Source organism: Pseudophryne corroboree, chromosome 3 (genome assembly GCF_028390025.1).
Source record: "Pseudophryne corroboree isolate aPseCor3 chromosome 3, aPseCor3.hap2, whole genome shotgun sequence".
NCBI lineage: Eukaryota > Metazoa > Chordata > Amphibia > Anura > Myobatrachidae > Pseudophryne > Pseudophryne corroboree.
In genome coordinates, this window is record NC_086446.1 from 42899939 (window position 1) to 42924188 (window position 24250).

The 24250-nt window shown below is 45.8% G+C and overlaps 2 protein-coding genes across 2 annotated transcripts in view; both read right to left on the reverse strand.

The window, feature by feature from the left end:
- LOC135057133 (oocyte zinc finger protein XlCOF7.1-like) overlaps nt 1-24250 on the reverse strand; it is a 352188-nt gene that overhangs the window by 280382 nt on the left and 47556 nt on the right. The gene's annotated exons all lie outside the window — the stretch shown is intronic.
- The window catches only part of LOC135054660 (gastrula zinc finger protein XlCGF26.1-like), a 62067-nt gene continuing 42323 nt past the window's right edge, over nt 4507-24250 (reverse strand). Inside the window, exon 3 of the mRNA XM_063957902.1 lies at nt 4507-6722. Coding sequence (XP_063813972.1) covers nt 5224-6722 — 1499 coding nt within the window. The 3' untranslated portion in view covers nt 4507-5223. The remainder of the gene's footprint in view (nt 6723-24250) is intronic.

Consider the following 24250-nt stretch of genomic DNA (forward strand, 5'->3'; position numbering starts at 1 on the left):
AGTGACACATAGATTTTATATATATTCATTTCAGATTGTTTATTTGTATACTTTTTATTTGCATAAGCTTTTTTAAATGATTAAATACACATTTGTATTTTGTCAATTAGCGCTGTATATAATTTTCTTTTCTCATTTTGTTTCCACAAGGGTTTGACTACCCCTTATTTATTCAGCTGCTAGGGTAAGCCACCCACCACAGCGCCTGTGTATGTAGTTGATATATATATTTCCACCCTAATACAAGGTAATATAAAAGGATACAAGGGCTGGCAATAGGACAACAATATAAAGAAAGTAAAGTACAGACAAACATATAAGGAAAGAAAATACAACTGAACTGACCCCACCAGGGGCCAAAACAGGCACCATACCATGGTCTCCTGGAGAATAAACATGGGGGTTAGCGGTAAGATCCCCACCGCCCTGAAATGAAAAACAGAAGGCATCCATTGGTGTCCTTCCACGCCGTTCGAAGCAGAGACAAAATCCATCATCCACTTTGGAAAGGCAACGACAGGCCAATAGGCTTCATACGAAAGCACGGAGGGTCCTCAAGTCGGAATACCCAAACATAGTAAATAACTGTTTTAACAATGTATAGAGTCGTAGCAGAAGGAACAGCACTCAAAAAGAAAAATCTCCAACTCTGCTCTTGTTAAGAATGAGCTAAGTAAACATTAAATGAAGGTCTACAGCAGATGCGCTAAGAGAAACAGTGGCCCAGTAATCAGCCTGATCCAGCCTTGGACCAATCTTGTTGAATACCACGAGCTGAAGAGCCACGGTCTGGAGGGCTAAGTTCCATCTCTCCAACATTTTCATGCCATCTGGCACATTAGTGAGAACAATCGTTGAGCAGTCCTTTCATATCAGCAATTTAGTGGGGAATCCCCACCGATAGGGGATGTTGGACCTCCTGAGAGCTCTGGTGACAGGCAGAAAAGAACATCGCTTCAATAACGTGTCCCTGGAAAAGTCACCAAACAGTTGAAGGGAGCCCAGCGCCTCTGCTGTATCTGAGGACGGCCGAGCCGCCTTCAATAACGCCTCCTTCATGTGGAAGAAATGGATCCGCATCAGAATATCCCGAGAGACATCCGCAGGTGCATTCCTGGCCTTGGGTAGGCGGTGTATATGATCTATCAGGAGATCACTTGAAGTAAATGACGGGGCCAGTTTCCAGAATAACGTAATAGTGTAATCATGTAAATAACTATTAGAGACAGTCTCCGTGACACCTCTCAATTTCAAGTTATTCCTTCTGGATCTATCCTCCACTTCCTCACCTTATCCCGCAGAGGAGAGACCTCCATTTCCAATTGATCGTGAGAGGTAATAAGAGCATTGTAAGAGCCAACTACTTCATCTTCGTCTCGAGGTGGTCGGTCCGGCCACCTAAGTATATGGACTGCTGCATGTGTGAAGGGAGGCTCTAAATTCGGCAGCTACTTCATCTTTAAAGGACGACAGCAGAGCCTTCATAGATCCAACTGTGAGCGCATCATTGTCATCCATCTCGCTTGGCTTGACAGGGACGGGACCGGGGAGGAGGCACTATCACCAGAAGCCAAAGCAGGGGAAAGTCCTCTGGAGGAGGGAGCAGTAGCTTCTTGCGGTTTTGAGGGTTTAAGTGACCGTTTAAAGAAGGCAACATGAGAAGCAGTTTTAGCGACTTTCAGTTTTTTAGGAGGCATAATGCAAAGAGGACGTGAGGTGTGATAAGCGTCTCTGGTAGTTTGAGTATAAACAACAGGACAGCTCCACTATAGGTATACTTGTTATAACATTACACAAAAAAAGGGCAACATGGGGTTAGAAAAGCTTCAGTCACTCAGGCGAGAGGTCCTAGCAGATGGGAGCATCCTCATCATGGGTGTGAGGCACCAGGAGGTAGGTAACAGAAGGTAGCAGACCTAGCACAATAAACGAGGCCGTAACGCATATGAGAAGAGGCCTCAGTATTCTCTGTCTAAAAGCTGGCAAGGTGTAGTTAAGGGCAGCTGCAGCCCACACCAGGATATGTGTATCCCCGACAGTGACTGATGCGGGTAGCCTGGGTATAATTCCAGAAGCAGTGGGGGGGTGGAGAGGGCTCCCAATAACCTTCACAGCCGGAGGCAGAAGTAGGGGTAGGACTCCAAATATGGGCGCTCCTTTATTAAACAAAATGGAACCGCCAGACCATAACACGGGACTCCATCGGTGCGGGTACCTGAGGCCCCAGCGGGCGAGATCAGATGCGTTGGTGGCAGTGGTGACTAGTGTGTATCCCGGCGGCTGCAGGATCGACCCAGTCAGGTGCAGAGCGGGTGACGAAAGCATCCACTCCCAGACGCGCTGTCGCGGGATCAGAGCTGCACAACGGAGCCCCTCTCTGGATATTGCGGCTGGAAGGGCACAATGCCGCTCTGGGCAGCCAGGTGGGAGGCGAATGCAGGAATGGGAAAGCTGCTTCAGCCCACAGCCTTAGGGATGCTCCACTTCCGGTCCAGGCCAGTGCCAAAATCAAGTCCCCGGCGTCAGCCAGGCAGATTGCCCGCAACCCACACAGGTGCAGGAGGCACCTGCCGGCTCTGCGATCCACTCTACCTGGTGCAGGAGAGCCTTAGCAGGCTAAGATGGGTCTCCATATCCAACGAGCTGGGCCAAGGAGGTATAAATATAGATCACAGGCAGGAGCTCCAGCTCAGCACATCTGCCTGGGTTCGTTGCCAAGCCATGCCCCCCCACCGTTGGTGAGTTTTATTAGGGTATCCCCTGACGTTAGGGGCATTACTATTGATGGACATGAGGATGTCATCGCGTTATATGCTGATTATATACTTTTGTCTCTCTTCACTGACCTCCCTACTGAATATTGTTGACACATTTAGCTTATATTCTGGCTCGTCTATCAACTGGAACAAATCTAATATCCTTCCCATATCTGGTGTTATCCCCGACCCATTGCCTATTGTTTGCTCAATACAATGGACCCTCCGCTTTCGATATCTTGGTGTTTGGATCACTCCTGATGTTACAACTTTTGTACATAACATAGACCAGGTCACAGAGGATCTGAAGCGCTGGGTCCATGTATGGAAGACGCTCCCCCCTTACTGTCACGGGTCGCAGTAATGTAACTAAAATGGTGATCCTACCGAAATATATTTATCTACTACAACTCTCTCCTGTTTATATCCCCAAGAAGATATTCTCTGGCATTGATGGTGGAATCTCTTCATTTGTTGGGGTAACAAGACGCCTAGGGTTGACCTGAGAGCTCTGGTTAAGGCTAAATCTGATGGAGGATTGGGTTTTCCTCATATGCGCGCTTATTATCTGGCTGCTCAACTTGTGCATTTCTCCAATTGGATTTTAAATAGGGATAGTCCCACGTTTAAGAGATTATTTGCCAAGTGTGTGGAGTCTCTTCTCCCCTGTTCAGTTCCTTCTTTCTGCCTCTTCTACTGCTGGTCTTCCTCCATTGCTCCGTCAGTCGCTACTTGTATGGCGACAGACTCACTCTTTTTATGACTGGAGGGATACAGATTCAGATACGCCCCTTTGGTATAACACAGCGTATAGGGAACTATTGCATCCCACACAAGATAATATATGGATCGGGGTGGGCCTTACAACAATTTCACAGCTATATGATAATGGTGTTTTCAAATCTTTTATGCAACTGCAGGAGGAGCTTGATATATCCAATAAATCTTTTTATCGTTACCTACAGCTCCGCCACGCAGTACAGGCACAATTTGGGGTTTCGCCTCCGTCCATTTCTAATTCGCCAATTAAAGAACTGGATATGGACCTAGGTACAAGGCATCAAATTTCCACTTTGTATGCTAGCCTTAATGACAACTGCCCGAATGTTTTTGACCTGCTTAACTTAAATGGGAACAGGACATCGGTCCACTTGAAGATGACCAGTGGCTTCAGGTGTTGTGTTCTCTTAAGTATACTACTCCCTGTATCAGATATCAACAAGTCTTTTTTATTCTTCGTAGGTCTTATAAAACCCGTCTCCCTATTTAATGCGGGGTTGCGGCCTAATGATATCTGCCCGAGGTGTGGTGCCTCTGGAGCTAACTTCTGGCACTTATTACGGTTATGCCCAACAGTATATGATTTCTGGGAAGCAATTTGGTCAGATATACTACTTACTGAACCAACATTACCCCGCTTCTTTCCTAAACTGTGTATGTTCGCCCTGGATTTGGATGAAACTTACAGCCTGGCTCTTTATAAATATATTCTCTGCCTGACTACCTTAGCAAAGGTGATTATAGCACTTAACTGGTTTGCTGCATCTCCTCCTAACCTATACAACTGGCGGTCTCTGGTAAATGAAGCATCTGGACATGAAAGGTTTACACATAGATCTAGAGGGACTCTGCCCCATTATCTCAATAAATGGGAAAGATGGAACACCTCCCGTCTAGGTAAGGCTATGGCGGCTCCAGCTCAACTCTCTGATTGATTGTACTAACAGCGAGATTAATGACCACAAATCCCTTGTGTATTGATATCAACATAGCACTTTTATTGGTATATATTTGACATTGTAACACGGCTTGTATATGTTTATTCTCTACTGTTTCTTTTTTTATTTTTCCCTTTGTATGTTCTTTCGGTTTTCTCTGTAAAAATCAATAAAAAACTTACACAAGTTAAAAAAAAAGTGTTGCCACAGGATCAGACACAAAATGTCTGAAATGCAGCCTCAGCTGAGACCTCCGCGCCAACCGTGGCGGAGACACCAGAGTACTTGAGGCCGAGCCTGCATGCACGCTATGTGGATTCCTTACTCCACAAACAGGCACCGGGGGCTCCAGGCAACAGGAAAGGGGGGGGGGGAACTCGAGATGACTGCAGATAGACGGGAGTAGAAGGGTTTAGAGGCACTGGAATTGATGTGAAAATGGGAGCCCTGCCACCAATTTGCTGCATGCCCCCCCTTTCCATGGAGACGCATGCTTTGGGCAGTGGGGGAGGCTAAACCAAAGAGCCATCTCTCTGTGGAACTGGACGAGCCCACCGGTCCATCTGGAATATGCTAGATGTGACAGATGGGCAGTCCGGCCTTGTCTACAGGAATAAAGAAATACTGTAAGTTTCATCTGAGTGGTCTTTTCCAGTCTTATATTAATGACACACATTCCAATTATCTGCAGATGGGTAACAGTGTCACTGTGTGACTGGAGTGTTGCTACAACCCTGTTGTGTATAAGCTCATAGTAATGCTTTACTGACGTGTGATTTCTGATGTTTAACAACATATGATTTGCTTGTAAAACATTTCCCACACTCAGAGCATGGAAATGGTTTCTCACCTGTGTGACTTCTCTGATGTTTAACAAGACCAGATATCCGTGTAAAACATTTCCCACACTCAGAACATGGAAATGGTTTCTCACCTGTGTGACTTCTCTGATGTCTAACAAGTCGTGTTTTGACTGCAAAACATTTCCCACATTCAGAACATGGAAATGGTCTCTCACCTGTGTGACTTCTCCGATGTAAAACAAGACCAGATATCTGGGAAAAACATTTCCCACACTCAGAACATGGAAATGGCCTCTCACCTGTGTGACTTCTCTGATGTCTAACAAGTTGTCTTTTGAATGAAAAACATTTGCCACACTCAGAACATGGAAATGGTTTCTCACCCGTGTGACTTCTCTGATGTTTAAAAAGATCTGATTTTTGTGAAAACAATTTATCACACTCAGAGCATGGAAATGGCCTCTCACCTGTGTGACTTCTCTGATGTCTAACAAGTCGTGATTTGACTGCAAAACATTTCCCACATTCAGAACATGGAAATGGGCTCTCACCTGTGTGACTTCTCTGATGTAAAACAAGACCAGATATCTGGGCAAAACATTTCCCACAATCAGAACATGGAAATGGCCTCTCACCTGTGTGACTTCTCTGATGTCTAACAAGTTGTCTTTTGAATGCAAAACATTTGCCACACTCAGAACATGGAAATGGTTTCTCACCCGTGTGACTTCTCTGATGTTTAACAAGATCTGATTTGTGTGAAAACAATTTATCACACTCAGTGCATGGAAATGGTTTCTCACCTGTGTGATTTCTCTGATGTGTAACAAGTAGTGATTTGAGTACAAAACATTTCCCACACTCAGAGCATGGAAATGTTTTTTCACCTGTGTGACTTCTTTGATGTATAACCAGATCTGATTTCCGTAAAAACAATCTTCCACACTCAGAGCATGGAAATGGTCTCTCCCCTGTGTGAATTCTCTGATGTGTAACAAGAACTGCTTTGTGTGCAAAACATTTCCCACACTCAGAACATGGAAATGGTTTCTCACCTGTGTGAATTCTCTGATGTGTAACAAGACCAGATGTCTGTGCAAAACATTTCCCACACTCAGAACATGGAAATGGTCGCTCACCTGTGTGACTTCTCTGATGTTTAACAAGCTGTGATTTGAATGTAAAACATTTCCCACACTCAGAACAGGGAAATATTTTACCACGTGTATGAGCTACATGATGTGTAACAAAATCTGAGGTATTAGAAGAACACTCATCGCGATTAGAGGGAACAGATGAAGTATCAGCACTTTGAGGTACTGGATGTATAGTTAGAGTTATGGGGATGTTTCCTGGAGAATCCTGTGTGGTGTTATCTTCTATTTTACTTTCTGCAGACAAGATGAGATCTCCCTCCAAGGAATTCCTGCTTGTGCCTCCATCTGCTGGAAATAATATAACTATTATAATACACAGTTCTATATACAGTGCACACATATTACTCCGCTCTACAGAGAATATCTAGTCATTCACATCAGTCCCTGCCCCAGTGGAGCTAACAATCTATATTCCTTACCACATGAACACACATGTACACACTAGGGTTCATATGTGTCAGAAGCTAATTAACCCACCAGTATTAGTTTTGCAGAGTTGAAGGAAACATACAAACAGTACCTTGGTTGGGAACTGAACTCATCAGTAATGCTGCGAGACAGCACTGCTCACCACTATATCACCGTGTCACTATTATGAATAATGTTTAGCTGTTAAACTTCAGCTTATAAACTATGACCACATTATTACAATTCTAAATGTACCAACAACAAATGAAGAACCTCAGAGAACAGAGAAAAATGAGAGTTATGCTAGACTTACCATTGTTAACGCTTTCTGCGAAGTACACTGGGTTCTACAGGTAATACATCGTGGTGTAGAGTGGATCTTGATCTAGAGGCACCAACAGCCTAAAGCTTTAGGCTGTCCCAGGATGCATTGGGGCCTCCTCTGTGACCCCCGTCCCCAGGCAATGTGAGCTCAGTTTCATTAACAAGTCCAATGTAGGAGCAAGTAAGAGAGAAGGCAGATGTTAGTCACATAGAACCACATTCTCACGACAGGAGAAGGTACCAGCGGCTAATGCCATACAAACCCACAGAAGCTAGGTGCGTCAGGGTGGGCAGGAACCCAATGTAAATCGCAGAAAGAGATTTAACTATGGTAAGTCTACCATAACTCTCCTTTTCTGCAGCAAGGTACACTGTGTGCCACAGGGAATACATCGGGGATGTCCTAAAGCAGTTCATCAAAGGAGGGGACGTGCCTTAGCAGGTAACCTGGCGTCCAAAGGAAGCATCCTCGGAGGCGGAAGTATCAAAGACATAGAACCTAATGAACAGGTTCACTGAGGACCATGTAGCCGCCTTGTACAATTGTTTTGCAGACGCGCCACAGCAGGCCGCCAAAGAAGGTCCAACAGACTGAGTAGAATGGGATTTAATAGCAGCAGGAGCTGGGAGTCCAGCCTGCGCATAAGCTTGTGCAATCACCATTCTTATGCATCTGGCCAAGGTTTGCTTATTCGCAGGCCAGCCAAGTTTGTGGAAACCAAGCAGTACAAAAAGGGTATCTGACCTAATAGAGGCAGTTCTCTCCACATATATACAGAGAGCCCTTATTACATCCAAAGACCGCTCCTTGGGGGACAACTCAGAAGAGATAAAGGCCGGAACCACAATCTCTTAGTTAAGGTGAAAAGATGACACCACTTTAAGTAAGTAACCTGGGCGAGTTCTCAGAACTGCCCGGTAACGATGGAATATTAAAAAGGGTGGACAAAAGGACAAAGCGCCTAAGTCCGACACCCTTCTATCAGAGGCAATAGCCAGCAGAAACAGGACCTTGGCTGTGAACCATTTAAGGTCCATTGACTCAAGAGGTTCAAATGGAGACTCTTTCCAGGCATTCAGGACAACAGACAGATCCTATGGAAGGACATAGGGAAACTGAATTTGTAACACACCCTGAGTGAATATATAAACATCAGGTATAGACGCAATTTTTATCCGAAACCACACCGACAAGGCAGATATGTGAACCTTGAGGGAGGCCAAACAAAGGCCTAAGTCCAGGCCTTGTTGCAGGAAAACCAGGATTCTGGATGTTTTGGATCTACACGCATCATAATTCTTATCAGCACACCAGGTGAAGAATTCCAGACCCTGTAATAGATCCGAGCAGACATCGGCTTCCGGGCTTTCAACATAGTTTGGATGACCGCCTCAGAGAATCCTTTGGCCCTCAGGAGTGATGCTTCAAGAGCCACGCTGTCACAGCAAGTCTGGATAAAGACATGGGCCCTGTACGAGCAGGTATGGTTGTTGAGGAAGTAGAAGAGGACACTCTGTCGATAGACCCTGCAGGTCTGAGTCGCTCTGGTGCTGTCTCGGCCACACCAGAGCGACTAGAAGTAGTTTTCCTCCTTCTTTCTTGAACTTCCGCAGGACCCTGGGCAGGAGTGACACTGGAGGGAACACGTAAGGGAGCCAAAAGTTCCATGTAATAGCTAGTGCATCCACGAACGCTGCTTGAGGATCCCCGGTCCTTGATCCGAAGACCGGAACTTTGTGATTGTGTCGAGATGCCATCAGGTCTACATCTGGTAGGCCCCACGTGTCCACTAGGAGTTGAAAGACTTCCAGATAAAGACTCTACTCTCCGGCGTGTAAGTCCCGACGACTGAAGTCCGCTTCCCATTTTAGGACATCCAGAATGAACAAAGCCGATACTGCTGTTAGATGGCGTTCAGTCCATTGAAGGATTTTTGACACTGCGAACATTGCCATGCGGCTTCGAGTGCCGCCTTGATGGTTGATGTATGCCACTGTGGTGGCGTTGTCTGACCGTACTTGAACAGGCCTGTTCTGTACCAAAGGCAGGGCGAGAGTTAATGCATTGAACACCGCCCGCAGCTCTAGAATGTTTATTGGGAGGAGAGACTCCTCCTTGGTCCAACGACCCTGGAAATAGTGTTTCTCCAACAACGCACCCCATCCCCGCAGACTGGCATCCGTTGTCAGCAGGACCCAGTCAGGGATCCAGAAGGGACGGCCCCTGCTCAATTGCTGGTCCTGTAGCCACCAGGTCAGCGAATGACAAACTTCCGCAGTCAAAGTAATCATGTGAGATCTGATCAGATAGGCCGTCCCACTTGGAAAAGAATTAACCTCGGAAGAGGGCGGGAATGAAATGGAGCATACTCTACCATGTCAAATGCCAACACCATCAGACCAAGTACTTGCATCACCGAGTGTATCGACACTCTGGGGCGACAAAGGAAGTATCTTATCCTGTCTTGAAGCTTCAGGACTTTCTCCAGAGACAGAAACAGACATTGACTTTGTGTGTCCAGGAGTGCCTCCAGGTGCACCATGCTCTAAGCTGGGGCCAGCGAGGATTTCTTACAATTGATGAGCCACCCGTGGGCTTCTAGGAAGCTGATTGTCAGTTGTAGATGACTGAGGAGGACATTGTGGGAGTTTGCCAGGATCAGCAAGTCGTCCAGATACAGCAGGACCCTGACTAGCAACAGAGATGTGCCATTATTATGGCCATGACCTTGGTGAAGATCCAAGGAGCCATAGTTTAGGTTGACAATAGCAAACCGCAAATACTGCTGATGTGACTTGGCAAAAGGTATATACAGGTACGCATCCTGACTATCCAGGGATACCATATAGTCTCCGGGTTCCATTGCCAGCACAATTGAGCGCAGCGGCTCTATACGGAACTTGGACACTCTCACAAACTTGTGTAGTGATTTGACGTTGATGATAGGCCAGGGTGACCCATTGGGTTACGGGACTAGAAATAGGGTCAAGTAGTAACCACTGCCCCTTTGGGATAGAGCAGGCTTGTCCAAAGTGCGGCCCTCCAGCTGTTGAGAAACTACACATCCCAGCATGCCCTGACACAGCTTTAGCATTTTCTGACAGCAAAACTGTGTTGGGGTATGCTGGGATATGTAGTTTCAATACAGCTGGAGGTCCGCAATTTGGACATGCCTGGGATAGAGGTACCAGCACTACCACTCCTGTATCAAGGAGTTAACTCACAACCTGCTGCAGAGATTGCGCCTTTAGTGGATCCGAAGGGATGACCGTGCTGCAAAACTGGCTAGGCGGACGTCTCTTGAAAGAGACTGTGTACCCGTGAGAGACAACTTCTCACACCCATGCGTCTAAGTGGTTTTTAACCAGACCTGGGAGAACTGCAAAAGTCAGCCTCCCACCCTGGGGCCCCCCAAGGGGAGGCCCGTCCCGTCATGCTTGTCTTGTTTAGAAGCAGGCTGACGGGCTGTCCAGGACTGCTTTGTCTTGGGCTTAGTGGTTTTGGGAGCACGAGATTGTCTCGGGTATACCTGACCTTTTGCTTTCCCTTGAGGTCGAAAGGATCGAAAAGTGGTACCTTTTGCCTTCTGTGCAGAAGGATTAGTATTTGGGAGTAGGGCAGTCTTAGCAGCCGCCAGTTCAGACACAATTTTATTTAGGTCTTCCCCAAACAAGATGTCTCCCTTAAAAGGGAGCACCTCCAAAGTCTTTTTGGAGTCCAGGTCCACCTTCCATGACCTCAACCACAGAATACAGTAAGCCAGGACAGACGTAGTCGATGCCTTGGCCGCCAACACACCCGCCTCAGAGGACACCTCTTAAATATAATAAGAGGCAGTGGTGATGTGAGACAGGTATTGTCTGCCATTGTCAGATATATCCTTGGGCAGCTCTTCCTCTAATGCCTGAACCCATGCTTCAATACTTTTAGCAGCCCAGGAGGCAGCAATAGTGGGTCTATGTACAGCACCTGTCAGGGAGTAAACAGATTTTCAGGCATCCTTTCACACGCTTATCTGTCGGTTCTTTCAGTGAAGTGACAGTGGTGACAGGCAGAGTGGATGACACCACTAGGCGGTTGACGTGAGAATCCACCGGTGGTAAATTTTCCCGCTTGTTACATAACTCTACAGGAAGAGGGTAGCGAGCTAAGGCCCATTTAGAGAGAGGGAATTTCTTCCTTGGATTAGACCAGGGTTCCTGCCTGATGTCCAGCAAATGGTCAGAATGGGGTAACAGATTTTTAGCAACCTTCTGCCGTTTAAACATGTCAGTTTTCTTGGTGACAGTAGTGGGTTCCTCATTATCAGTGATTTGTAGGATTTGCTTAATAGCAACCACTAGAACAGGGACGTCAATTTGCAGTGTAGAATCCTCGTCTGAAACGACAGTATGCTCCCCCTCCTCTTCAGATGAAACATCTTAGAGATTTGAGGATTGTGAGGAGGAAGCAGCCCGCTTAGATGACCTAGAGACACCAGATGGACCTGGGGTAGATTTTGTCTGACCAAGGAATGAGTTAACTGCTGCAACTGGTTAGACAAGTTTCCCGCCAAAGGCAGATTGACCATAGGGACTATTTGATGCTGAAATGGTACAGGTGGTCCCATAGGGGGGCATTATGCATTCCACTAGAGTACCCAGTAGGCTTGGGAACACGGCCCATGGTGGCTCCTGATTGGGTACAGGAGCAGCGGACTGAGTAGAAGGTGTATGACACATAGTTCACAGACCATCATACACAGCTTCCCCCTCTGATAAATCTTTGACACATGCTTTGCATGATGCAAGAGCTTCTAACTGCCCTTTCTGTTAGAGAAAGTACACAAATGCAACACAGAGCGGTTTAGTATGATGAAGCCAGACAGTATAATACCTGCGAAAAAATACAATAGTATGGGATTGAGTACACAGTAGAATACACTTAATAGGTAAATACTGTGACGCACTATATAAACGACCCTGATGAACCTAGGGGGTAATTCAGAGTAGATCGCAGGAGCAAATTTGTTAGCAGTTGGGCAAAACCATGTGCACTGCAGGTGGGGCAGATATAACAATTGCAGAGAGCGTTAGATTTGGGTGGGGTGTGTTCAAACTGAAATCTAAATTGCAGTGTTAAAGTAAAGCAGTCAGTATTTATCCTGCACAGAAATAAAATAACCCACTAAAATCCAACCCTCTCTGCAAATGTTATATAAGCCCCCCCCCCTGCAGATTACATGGTTATGCCCAACTGCTAACAAAATTTCCTGCTGCGATCAACTCTGAATTACCCCCTTAACATAGTAACATAGTATCTGAGGTTGAAAAAAGACAATTGTCCATCGAGTTCAACCTATTTGTGGTCTCCTATGCATGATGATTTGACTAAAATTTCTGACTGATGCTGCTGTCAGCCGTTGCATTTTATCCCTATTTATAGTAACTAATGCATGACTATGTACCATACCCCTGGATATCCTTATCCATTAGGAATTTATCTAACCCATTTTTAAAGGTGTTGACAGATTCCGCCATTACAACTCCCTCGGGCAGGGAATTCCAAACGCATATCGTCCTTACCGTGAAAAAGCCTTTACGCCGTATTGTGCGGAATCTCCTCTCCTCTAACCTGAGCAAGTGTCCACGAGTCCTCTGTGTTGATCTAACCAAAAACAGGTCCCGCGCAAGCTCTGTGTATTTGTCCCCTTATATGTTTGTAGATGTTGATCATATCCCCTCTTAGTCTCCGCTTTTCCAATGTAAACATGCCTAGTCTTTCAAGCCTTTCCTTGTATTCCATCGTCTCCATGCCCTTAATTAGTTTGGTCGCCCTCCTCTGAACCTTTTCTAGCTCCAGGATATCCTTTTTGTAGTACGGTGCCCAGAATTGTACACAGTATTCAAGGTGTGGCCTCACTAGTGATTTATATAACGGGAGTATAATACTCTCGTCCCTAGCATCAATACCGTTTTATGCATGCTAAAATCTTATTAGCCTTCTTTGCTGCAGTCCTACTTTGGGTACTACTACTTAGCTTGCTATCTATGAGGACACCTAAGTTCTTTTCAAGTACAGAATCCCCTAATTTTACCCCATTTTGTAGGTAGGTGTAATTTTTGTTCTTGTTACCACAGTGCATTACCTTACACTTGTCTGTATTGAAGCGCATTCTCCATTTGGCTGCCCATGCTTCTAATTTAACTAAGTCGTTCTGAAGAGACTCGGCATCCTCCTCTGTATTTATAGCCTTACACAATTTGGTATCATCTGCAAAAATTGACACCATACTCTCTAGACCTTCTGTTAGGTCGTTAATGAAAATATTGAACAATAGCGGTCCTAATACTGAGCCTTGCGGCACACCACTTAGCACTTCAGTCCAAGTTGAAAAAGATCCATTAACCACAACGCGCTGCTCCCTATTATATAACCAGTTTTTGACCCAAGTGCATATTGTGCTTCCTAGCCCTGATTCTTGTAGCTTGTAGATAAGTCTCATGTGTGGTACAGTATTGAACGCTTTGGCAAAGTCTAAAAAGACTACATCCACGTCTTTACCCTGATCTAGGTTTGCGCTTACTGTTTCATAAAAGCCAAGTAAGTTGGTTTGACAGGATCTGTCCTTCATAAACCCATGTTGATTCCTTTTAATGACCTTATTGACTTCAGGGAACTTCTGAATACTATCTCTTAGAATACCTTCCAATACTTTCCCCACTATAGATGTAAGACTAACTGGTCTATAATGACCTGGTTCAGATTTACTTCCCTTTTTGAATATAGGCACTACTTCCGCTGTACGCCAGTCTTTGGGAACCATACCCGACATAACTGAATCCTTAAAGATCAAAGATAGCGGTTTTGCCAGTTCAGAGTGAAGCTCCATTAGAACCCTTGGGTGAATACCATCGGGCCCTGGTAATTTATTCATCTTTAAATGTTTTATTCGGTCACAGACTACTTCCTCGCTTAAATAAGTACCTATCAGTGGGATATTCTCATTATTGAGATTGTGTGTCAGTCCCTGAATTGGGTCCCCTCTAGTGAATACTGTTGAAAAAAACTCATTTAGTGTGTTCGCTATGTCATTATCATTTTTGCTTAAGACTCCCAACTTGTCTTTTAAATGGCCTATACTCTCCTTCTCTAATCTCTTGCTATTAATGTATTTAAATATTTTTTTGGGATTCGCTTTGCTTTCCTTTGCTACTAGTTTTTCAGTTTCTACTTTAGCCGCTCTTATTTCCTTTTTGCAAATTTTGTAACATTCCTTATAGTGCTGAAATGACTCTGCTTCCCCGTCAGATTTGTATTTTTTAAATGCTCGCCATTTCTTGCCCATAAGTTCCTTAATCTTTTTGTTAAGCCACATCTGTTTATGATATTTATTTCTTTTTTTGCTGCTCAAAGGAATAAATTTGAGTGTATTTTTAGCTAGCAGGAATTTTAGTACCTCCCATTTCTCCATAGTATTTTTTCCTAAAAACAAACCTTCCCATTCAATATCCCTGAAAAATACCCTCATCTTTTCAAAATTTGCTTTGCTAAAGTTTAAAGTCTAGTTGAGCCAGTATAGGGCTGTTTATGGAAACTGATATTGAATGTGACCATATTGTGGTCGCTGTTTCCTATGGGTTCCCCTACTATAATACCTGATACCAAATCCCCATTGTTTGTTAATACTAGGTCTAAGATTGCATTGTACCTAGTTGGTTCCTCAATTAGTTGGACTAAGTAGTTATCATTAAGTGTGTTTAAAAACATACTGCCCCTAGCAGTATCACATGAATCGTTTTTTCCAGTTTATCTCTGGATAGTTAAAATCTCCCATCACTACTATGTCTCCTACTCCTGCTGCTTTTTCAATTTGCTTTAGTAACAATTCCTCATCAGATGAGTTGATACCAGGTGGCCTATAGCATACACCCAATACTAACTTTTTTATTCCTTTTTCACCGCATGCAATTTCTACCCATAATGTCTCGACAGTGTCTACAGCCCCCTCCTGAATATCTTCCCATATATCAGGTTTTAAAAACGGCTTTACGTAAAGACACACCCCTCCACCCTTTTATTTAGTCTGTCTCTCCTAAACAGTGTATAGCCCTCTAGATTGACTGTCCAATCATGAGATTCATCCCACCAAGTTTCAGTAATGCCTATAATATCATACTGTTTGCTTGCTGCAAGTATTTCTAGTTCACCCTTTTTACCAGTAATGCTTCTGGCATTTACATACATACAACTAAGATTAGTATTTTCCCTTGTGTTAGGGACATCTTTCACCTTATGTAGCAATGATGACCTGTAATCGTCATTGGTTAGTGCTTTGGTAAAATCTCTTTTAGTACCCATGTTAGTAACCTTACCGCCTGCTCTTACCCTCCCCCCAACTTCTCCCCCATTTCGTTTACTACCGCCATCCCCACTATTCTCACTGCATGACCCGTATTTTCTAGCTAAACCCTCCCCCCAGGCTCCTAGTTTAAAATCTCCTCCAACCTTCTAACCATCCTTCCCCCCTTAGGGTACAGAATATAGTGATAGATTTCTGGGAAAATTGAAAGTGAAACTTCACAGCAGATACAGGCACACACAGTCACATTAGCAATGCAGATTATTATTATTACTATTATGACAATAAAACTGCACTGAACTAATATATATATATATATATACACACACACACACACACACACACACATACACACACATACACACACACACACACACACACACACACACAGTGGGGCAAAAAAGTATTTGGACAGCCACCGATTGTGCAAGTTGACCCACTTAAAAAGATGAGAGAGAGAATCTGGAAAAATAAACCTAGGAAATCACATTGTATAGTTTTTCAACAATTTATTTGTATATTCTTGCGGAAAATAAATATTTGGACAATAACCTCGGTTGGCAATTACAGAGGTCAAACATTTCCTGTAGTTCTTGACCAGGTTTGCACACACTGTAGCAGGTATTTTGGCCCACTCTTCCATGCAGATCTTCTCTAGATCTGTCATGTTTTGGGGCTGTCGCCGGGCAACACGGACTTTCAACTTCCTCCACTGATTTTCTATTGGGTTGAGGTCTGGATACTAGCTAGGCCACTCCAGGACCTTGAAATGCTTCTTACGGAGCCACTCCTTAGTTGCCCGGGCGGTGTGTTTGGGGTCATTTTCATGCTGGAATACCCAGCCACGTTCCATCTTCAATGCTCTTACTGAGGGAAGGAGGTTTTTGCCCAAAATCTCCCGATACATGGCCCCATTTATCCTCTCCTTAATACGGATCAGTCGTCCTGTCCCCTTTGCAGAAAAGCAGCCCCAAAGCATGATGTTTCCACCTCCATGCTTCACAGTGGGTGAGGTGTTCTTGGGATGCCATTCATCATTCTTCTCCCTCCAAACACAGCGAGTGGAGTTTATATCAAAAAGTTAAATTTTACACATCTGACCACATTACATTCTCCCAATCCTCCTCTGGTTCATCCAGATGGTCACTGGCAAACTTTAGACGGGTCTGGACATGTGCTGGCTTAAGCAGGGGGACCTATCGGGCGCTGTAGGATTTCAATCCATGACGACGTAGTGTATTACTAATGGTAACCTTTGTGACTGTGGTCCCAGCTCTCTTGAGGTCATTGACCAGGTCCCCCCGTGTAGATCTGGGCTGATTCCTCACCGTTCTCAAGATCATTGATACCCCACGAGGTGAGATCTTGCATGGAGCCCCAGGTCAAGAGAGATTGTCAGTGATCTTGTATTTTTTCCATTTTTTAATAATTGCGCCAACAGTTGATCTCTTCTCACCAAGCTGCTTGCCTATTGTCGAGTAGCTCATCCCAGCCTCGTGCAGCTCTACAATTTTGTCCCTGGTGTCCTTAGACATCTCTCTGGTCTTGGCCATGGTGGAGAGGTAGCAGTCTGACTGTTTGAGGGTGTGGACAGGTGTCTTTTATACAGATAACAAGTTCAAACAGGTGCCATTAATACAGGTAACAAGTGGAGGATAGAAGAGCTTCTTAAAGAAGTAGTAACAGGTCTGTGAGAGCCAGAAATCTTGCTGCCTGGTAGGTGTCCAAATATTGATTTTCCATAAGAATATACAAGTAAATTATTTAAAAATCATACAGTGTAATTTCCAGGTTTTTTTTTTTTCCTTCCAGATTCTGTCTCTCACAGTTGAAGTGTACCTGTGATGGAAATTACAGACCTCTCTCATATTAGGGCTGGGCAAGTTAACGCGTTAATATTGCGTTAACGCATTAACTAATTAACGGCAACAATTATTTTAACGCTGCGCACTGGCAGCTGCCTTGGAAGGACAGAGGCTAAGCCGCGGCGCTATTCTAACCACAATGCCGTCCGTGAGCCAATCGGAGGTCACGGACCGGCAGCCGATCAGGAGTTGCCATTTGGCAGCTCCTGATTGGCTGCCAGCCCGTGACCTCCGATTGGCTCACGGCAGGCTCTGTACTAATAATAGCGTTGCGGCTCTGTTCCTCCATGCCGTGGCTGCCTGGCGGTTCGCAGGCAGCTGGCCCTGTCCCGATCTTTGCTGCTGCCTCCCAGGTCCCCTCATAACAATGCGATTAATCTGAGAAAATCATGCGATTAATCGCGATTAGAAATTTTAATCGCTGCCCACCACTAAAATATATATATATATATATATAAATATAAACACTGCGCGGCCCTAGATTGGCGATATATATCCGAATACTCGTACAACATATTCTGTATTTGGTACACTTTTTCTCAATTAACGCTGTCTGTATAGAGATATGTAGAACACTCAAGTGTTTGTAAAGACACAGTGCTGTATACAGGCGGCTTTACAAGGGAGACCTTGCCCTGCAGTCCCAGAGACCAGCCGCAACTATACATATAAGATGGCGCCCAGCGTCTCAGTCAGGGAGAGTAGAAGGCAGCTCCAGGGCGGGAAAAATAGGATTTTAAAACCTACTGGTAAATCCTTTACTCTTAGTCCGTAGAGGATGCTGGGGACACTTCAAGAACCAGACGGGATCCGCAGGAGACATGGACATTTCGAGGAATGGATTTATTGTCAAACTATGGTGAGATACATACCAGCTCACACCACAAACACGCCGTACAACATGGCATTTAACAGAAGTCCAGTCAACGGCATGAACAATGGGCCTAATTCTGAGTTGATCGCAGCTGCAAATTGTTAGCAGTTGGGCAAAACCATTTGGCAGATATAACATGTGCAGAGAGAGTTAGATTTGCATTCAAACTGAAATCTAAATTGCAGTGTAATAATAAAGCAGTCAGTATTTAGCGTGCACAGAAACAAAATAACCCACCCAAACTGCCCCCCCCTGCAAATGTTATATCTGCCCCCCCACCCCCCCTGCAGTGCACATGGTTTTGCCCAATTGATAACAAACTTGCTGCTGCGATCAACTCGGAATTACTCCCAATGTCAGAAACAGGCTGACTATAACAGAAACACAACCTGTGTGTAATCATAACCAATAACTAAGAGCTAATAACTGCAATACAGCCCGCACTGGGACGGGCGCCCAGCATCCTCTACGGACTAAGAGAAAAGGATTTACCGGTAGGTATTAAAATCCTATTTTCTCATACGTCCTAGAGGATGCTTGGGACACTTCAAGAACCATGGGGTTTATACCAAAGCTCTAGAACGGGCGGGAGAGTGCGGATGACTCTGCAGCACCGATTGACCAAACATGAGGTCCTCATCAGCCAGGGTATCAAACTTGTAAACTTTCGCAAAAGTGTTTGAACCCGACCAAGTAGCTGCTCGGCAGATTTGCAATGCCGAAACCCCCCGGGCTGCCGCCCAGGATGAGCCCACCTTTCTGGTAGAATGGGCCTTCACTGATTTCGGTAACGGCAATCCAGACGTAGAACGAGTCTGCAGAATCGTATGACAGATCCAGCGCGCAGTAGTCTGCTTAGAAGCAGGATTTCCAATCTTGTTGGAAGCATACAGGATAAACAAAGCTTCTGTTTTCCTAAGTGGAGCCATCCTGGTGACATAAATCTTTAAAGCCCTGACCACATTGAGAGATTTTGACTCAGCAAAGACATCAGTAGCCACCGGCACATCAATAGGCTGGTTCATGTAGAACAATGAAACCACCTTCGGCAAAAATTGGTCACATGTCCTCAACTCTGCTCTATCTTCATGGAAGATTAAATAAGGACTCTTGTGAGACAAAGCTGCTAACTCAGACACCCGCCTTGCGGATGCTAAAGCCAAGAACATGACCACTTTCCAAGTGAGAAATTTCAACTCTACCTTCTGTAAAGGTTCAAACCAATGAGATTGAAGGAACTGCAACACCACATTAAGATCCCATGGTGCCACTGGGGGAACAAAAGGAGGTTGGATGTGCAAAATGCCTTTCACGAAAGTCTGAACTTCTGGAAGGGAGGCCAATTCTTTTTGAAAGAAAATCGATAATGCTGAAATTTGTACTTTTATGGAGCCTAACTATAGGCCCGCATCCACACCTGCTTGTAGAAAATGGAGAAAACACCCTAGCTGAAATTCTTCCGTAGGAGCCCTCTTGGATTCACACCAAGACACATATATTCTCCAAATATGGTGATAATGTTTTGCCGTTACTTCTTTTCTAGCCTGAAGAAGTGTGGGAATGACTTCACTTGGAATACCCTTTCGGGCTAGGATCCGGCGTTCAACCACCAAGCCGTCAAACGTAGCCGAGGTAAGTCGTGATTATACGCACGGCCCCTGCTGTAACAGATCCTCTCGTAGAGGAAGAGGCCAGAGATCTCTTATGAGTAATTCCTGGATACCAAGCCCTCATAGGCCAGTTTGGAACAATGAGGATCGCCTGAACCCTTGTTCTTCTTATGATCTTTAGCACCTTTGGTATGAGTGGAAGCGGACGGAACACATACACCGACTGAAACACCCATGGTGTCACTAGCGCGTCCACAGCTATTGCTTGAGGTTCCCTCGACCTGGAACAATATCTCTGAAGTTTTTTGTTGAGGCGAGACGCCATCATGTCTATTTGAGGAATTCCCCAAAGACTTGTCACTTCTGCAAAGACCTCTTGATGAAGACCCCACTCTCCTGGATGGAGATCGTGTCTGCTGAGGAAGTCCGCCTCCCAGTTGTCCACTTCTGGAATGAAGATTGCTGACAGAGCGCTTGTATGTCTTTCCGCTCAGCGGAGAACTTTTGTGACCACTGCTGTTATATTGTCCGACTGGATTAGTACGGGCAGGTTTCGAAGTAGATGTTCCGCTTGAAAAAGACCGTTGTAAATGGCTCTTAACTCTGGAACGTTTATGTGTAGAAAAACTTCCTGGCTTGACCATCTTCCCTGGAAGTTTTCCCCCTGTGTGATTGCTCCCCAACCACGGAGACTAGCATCCGTGGTCACTAGGATCCAGTCCTGGATCCCGAACCTGCATCCCTCCAGGAGGTGAGAGCTGTGCAGCCACCACAGGAGTGAGATTCTGGTCTTGGAGGACAGGATTATTTTCCGGTGCATGTGCAAATGGGATCTGGACCACTTGTCCAACCGGTCCCACTGAAACACTCTGGCATGGAACCTGCCAAATTGAATGGCCTCGTAGGCCGCCACCATCTTTCCCAGCAAATGAGTGCATTGATGGATCGACACTCTCGCCGGTTTCAGAATCTGTTTGACTAAACTCTGGATTTCCAGAGCATTTTCTTCTGGAAGAAACACTCTCTGTAATTCTGTGTCCAGAATCATTCCCAAGAACGACAGCCGTTTTGTCGGATTCAACTGTGACTTTGGCAAGTTTAGGATCCAACCATGATGTTTTAGAACTGTCAGGGATAGCGTAATGTCCTGCACCAGCCTGTCTTTGGATCTCGCCTTTATCAGGAGATCGTCCAAGTAAGGGATAATTGTGACTCCTTGCCTGCGAAGGAGAACCATCATTTCCGCCATTACCTTGGTGAAAATCCTCGGAGCCGTGGCCAGACCAAACGGCAACGTCTGAAATTGGTAATGAAAATCCTGAACAGCAAACCTCAGGTAAGCCTGATGCGGAAGATATATGGGGATGTGTAAGTAAGCATCCTTTATGTCGACCGACACCATGAAACCCCCTTCCTCCAGACTGGAGATCACTGCTCGGAGAGATTCCATCTTGAATTTGAATTTTCTTAGGTAAAGTTTGAGGGACTTTAGGTTCAGAATTGGTCTGACCGAACCGTCCGGCTTCGGGACCACAAACAGGCTGGAATAAAAGCCTTCTCCCTGTTGAGACGGGGGAACCCTGATAATGTCCTGCTTTAGACACAACTTTTGTATTGGATCGCATACAACCTTCCTGTCCGGAAGAGAAGCTAAGGCCGATTTGAAGAATCGGTGAGGGGGAACGTCTTGAAACTCCAGTTTGTACCCCTGGGACACTATTTCTAAAACCCATGGGTCCAGGGCCGAACGAGCCCAGATTTGACTGAAGAGCTTGAGACGTGCCCCACCGGTGCGGACTCCCGCAGAGGAGCCCCAGCGTAATGCGGTGGATTTGGCATAAGCCGGGGAGGACTTCTGCTCCTGGGAAACTGCGACGGCCGGAGGTCTTTTAGTTTTTCCTCTTCCCCTATTAGCAAGGAAGGAATAACCTCTGCCTTTTTTGTATTTATTTGGCCGAAAGGACTGCATCCGAAAATGGGCTCTCTTTTGTTGTGGAGGAACATAAGGCAAAAATGACGATTTACCCACGGTAGCCGTAGATACCAACTCAGTGAGACCATCACCAAACAAGACACTACTTTTACATGGGAGCGACTCCATAGCTTTCTTAGAGTCAGCATCAGCATTCCATTGATGGATCCACAATGCCCTCCTAGCTGAAATTGCCATGTCATTGGCTTTTGATCCCAAAATGCCAATATCCCTCGCCACCTCCTTTAGGTAGGCCGCAGCATCCCTGATATAACTCAGAGTTAACAGGATGCTATCCCTATCTAGGGTATCTATATCAGATGACAAGTTATCTGCCCATTTTTCAATAGCAGTCCTCACCCACGCCGATGCAATGGCCGGTCTGAGCAGCGTACCTGTGGCGACGTAAATGGATTTTAACATATTCTCCTGTCTACGATCCGCAGGATCCTTAAGGGCTGCCGTGTCAGGAGACGGTAAAGGCACCTTTTTAGACAACTGTGATAGGGCCTTGTCCACAATGGGGGATGATTCCCACTTATCTCTATCCGCAGAGGGGAACGGATACGCCACCTGAATCCTTTTGGGAATCAGAAACTTTTTGTCAGGATTTTCCTACATTTTTTCAAAAAAGGTATTCAGTTCATGAGAGGGCGGAAATGTTACCTCAGGTTTCTTTCCCTTAAACATACAGACCCTAGTATCAGGAACAGCAGGGTCCTCAGTGATATGTAACACGTCTTTTATTGCCACAATCATGTACTGAATGTTCTTTGCCAATTTTGGGTCTAAACTGGCATCACTATAGTCGACACAGGAGTCAGAGTCAGTATCCGTGTCGGTATCTGTGTCTGCCAACTGAGCAAATGAACGTTTGTGTGACCCCGAGGGGTCCGGACCTGTGATAACACATCCTCCACAGATTTCTTCTATGCCTGGTTCTGAGATTCAGATTTATCCAATCTCTTATTAATAAGAGCCACATTAGCATTCAAGGTATTCAACAGATTTACCCAATCAGGAGTCGGTGGTGCTGACAGGGTCACTCCCACAGCCGTTTCTGTCCCTAACAGTTTCCTCCTGGGAAGAGCACTCAGCCTCAGACATGCCGACACACCTGTACCGACATCCACAGACACACTGGGCAACTAGGGGACAGACCTGCAGTAAAGCCTGTCAGAGAAACACAGAGGGAGTTTGCCAGCTCACAACCCAGCGCTCAATTCCAGATCTGAAACTCTAATATAAAGCCCCAGATCAGTAGCGCTTTTATATTTGCACCAAATTATGTGCCCCCCCCCGTTTTGCACCTTGTTACTTGTACAGCAGTGTTTGGAGGAGAGGACCAGCGTCTCTGCAGCTTTTGTTAAGAGAAAATGGCGCTGATGAGAGCTGTGAGGGCTAAGCCCCGCCCCCTTAATGGGGCGCTTCAGCCCTGCTATTTTTTTTATATAATATACTGGCGGGGTTTCGGATTTTGTGCCCAGGCACTATATACCACTTTTGCCAGCCTGAAAATGAGGATTTTATGCTGCCCAGGGCGCCCCCCCCCCCCCCCCCCCCCCGCGCTCTGCACCCTGTCGTGCCGCTGTGTGTGGGAGCATGGCGCGCAGCGCGATTGCTGTGCAGTACCTCAGAAAGCCGTCACTGAAGTCTTCTATCTTCTTCTATTCACCTGTCTTCTGACTTCTGGCTCTGCAAGGGGGTGACGGTGGGCTCTGGGAGTAAACCCCTAGGCGTACCTAATGTTCCAAACCCCCAGGAGCTAATGGTGTCCTGTAACAAAGAAGCAGAGCCTTTAAACTCATTAGTAGTAGGTCTGACTTCTCTCCCCTAAGTCCCACGATGGAGGGAGACTGTTGACAGCAGCCTCCCTGAAAATAAAAAACCTAACAAAGTCTTTTCCGAGAAACTCAGTAGAGCTCCCCTGTGTGTGACCAGTCTCCCTGGGCACAATTCTAAAACTGGAGTCTGGAGGAGGGGCATAGAGAGAGGAACCAGTTCACACCCCTTCAAAGTCTAAAAGTGCCCATGTCTCCTGCGGATACCATCTATACCCCATGGTTCTTGAAGTGTCCCCAGCACCCTCTAGGACGTATGGGAAATCTGCAGTAGATGTCGCCCTAGGCCGGGGGCTACAGGTCAAGCGCCGACTCCCCTATGCTGGTCTTCCACCCCAGATACTAGCGAGCCTTATTAAATAGGGCGTTAGTACACCCGACCTGTACTCTATTGCCCTGGTGGTCTAGCGGAGTCCCTGCTCGGTGACAGTGTCCACGCCAGCACTGCGACCCGTCTCCCTAGGTCGCGGACAGCTCACGATTTAATGGCGGGTCCAGCCTGGGGGACCCTCTTACCTCTTTCCCGTAGCAGCCACGTGAACCAGGAGAGTGACTGCGATGAGCCTAAAGCCGGAGCATC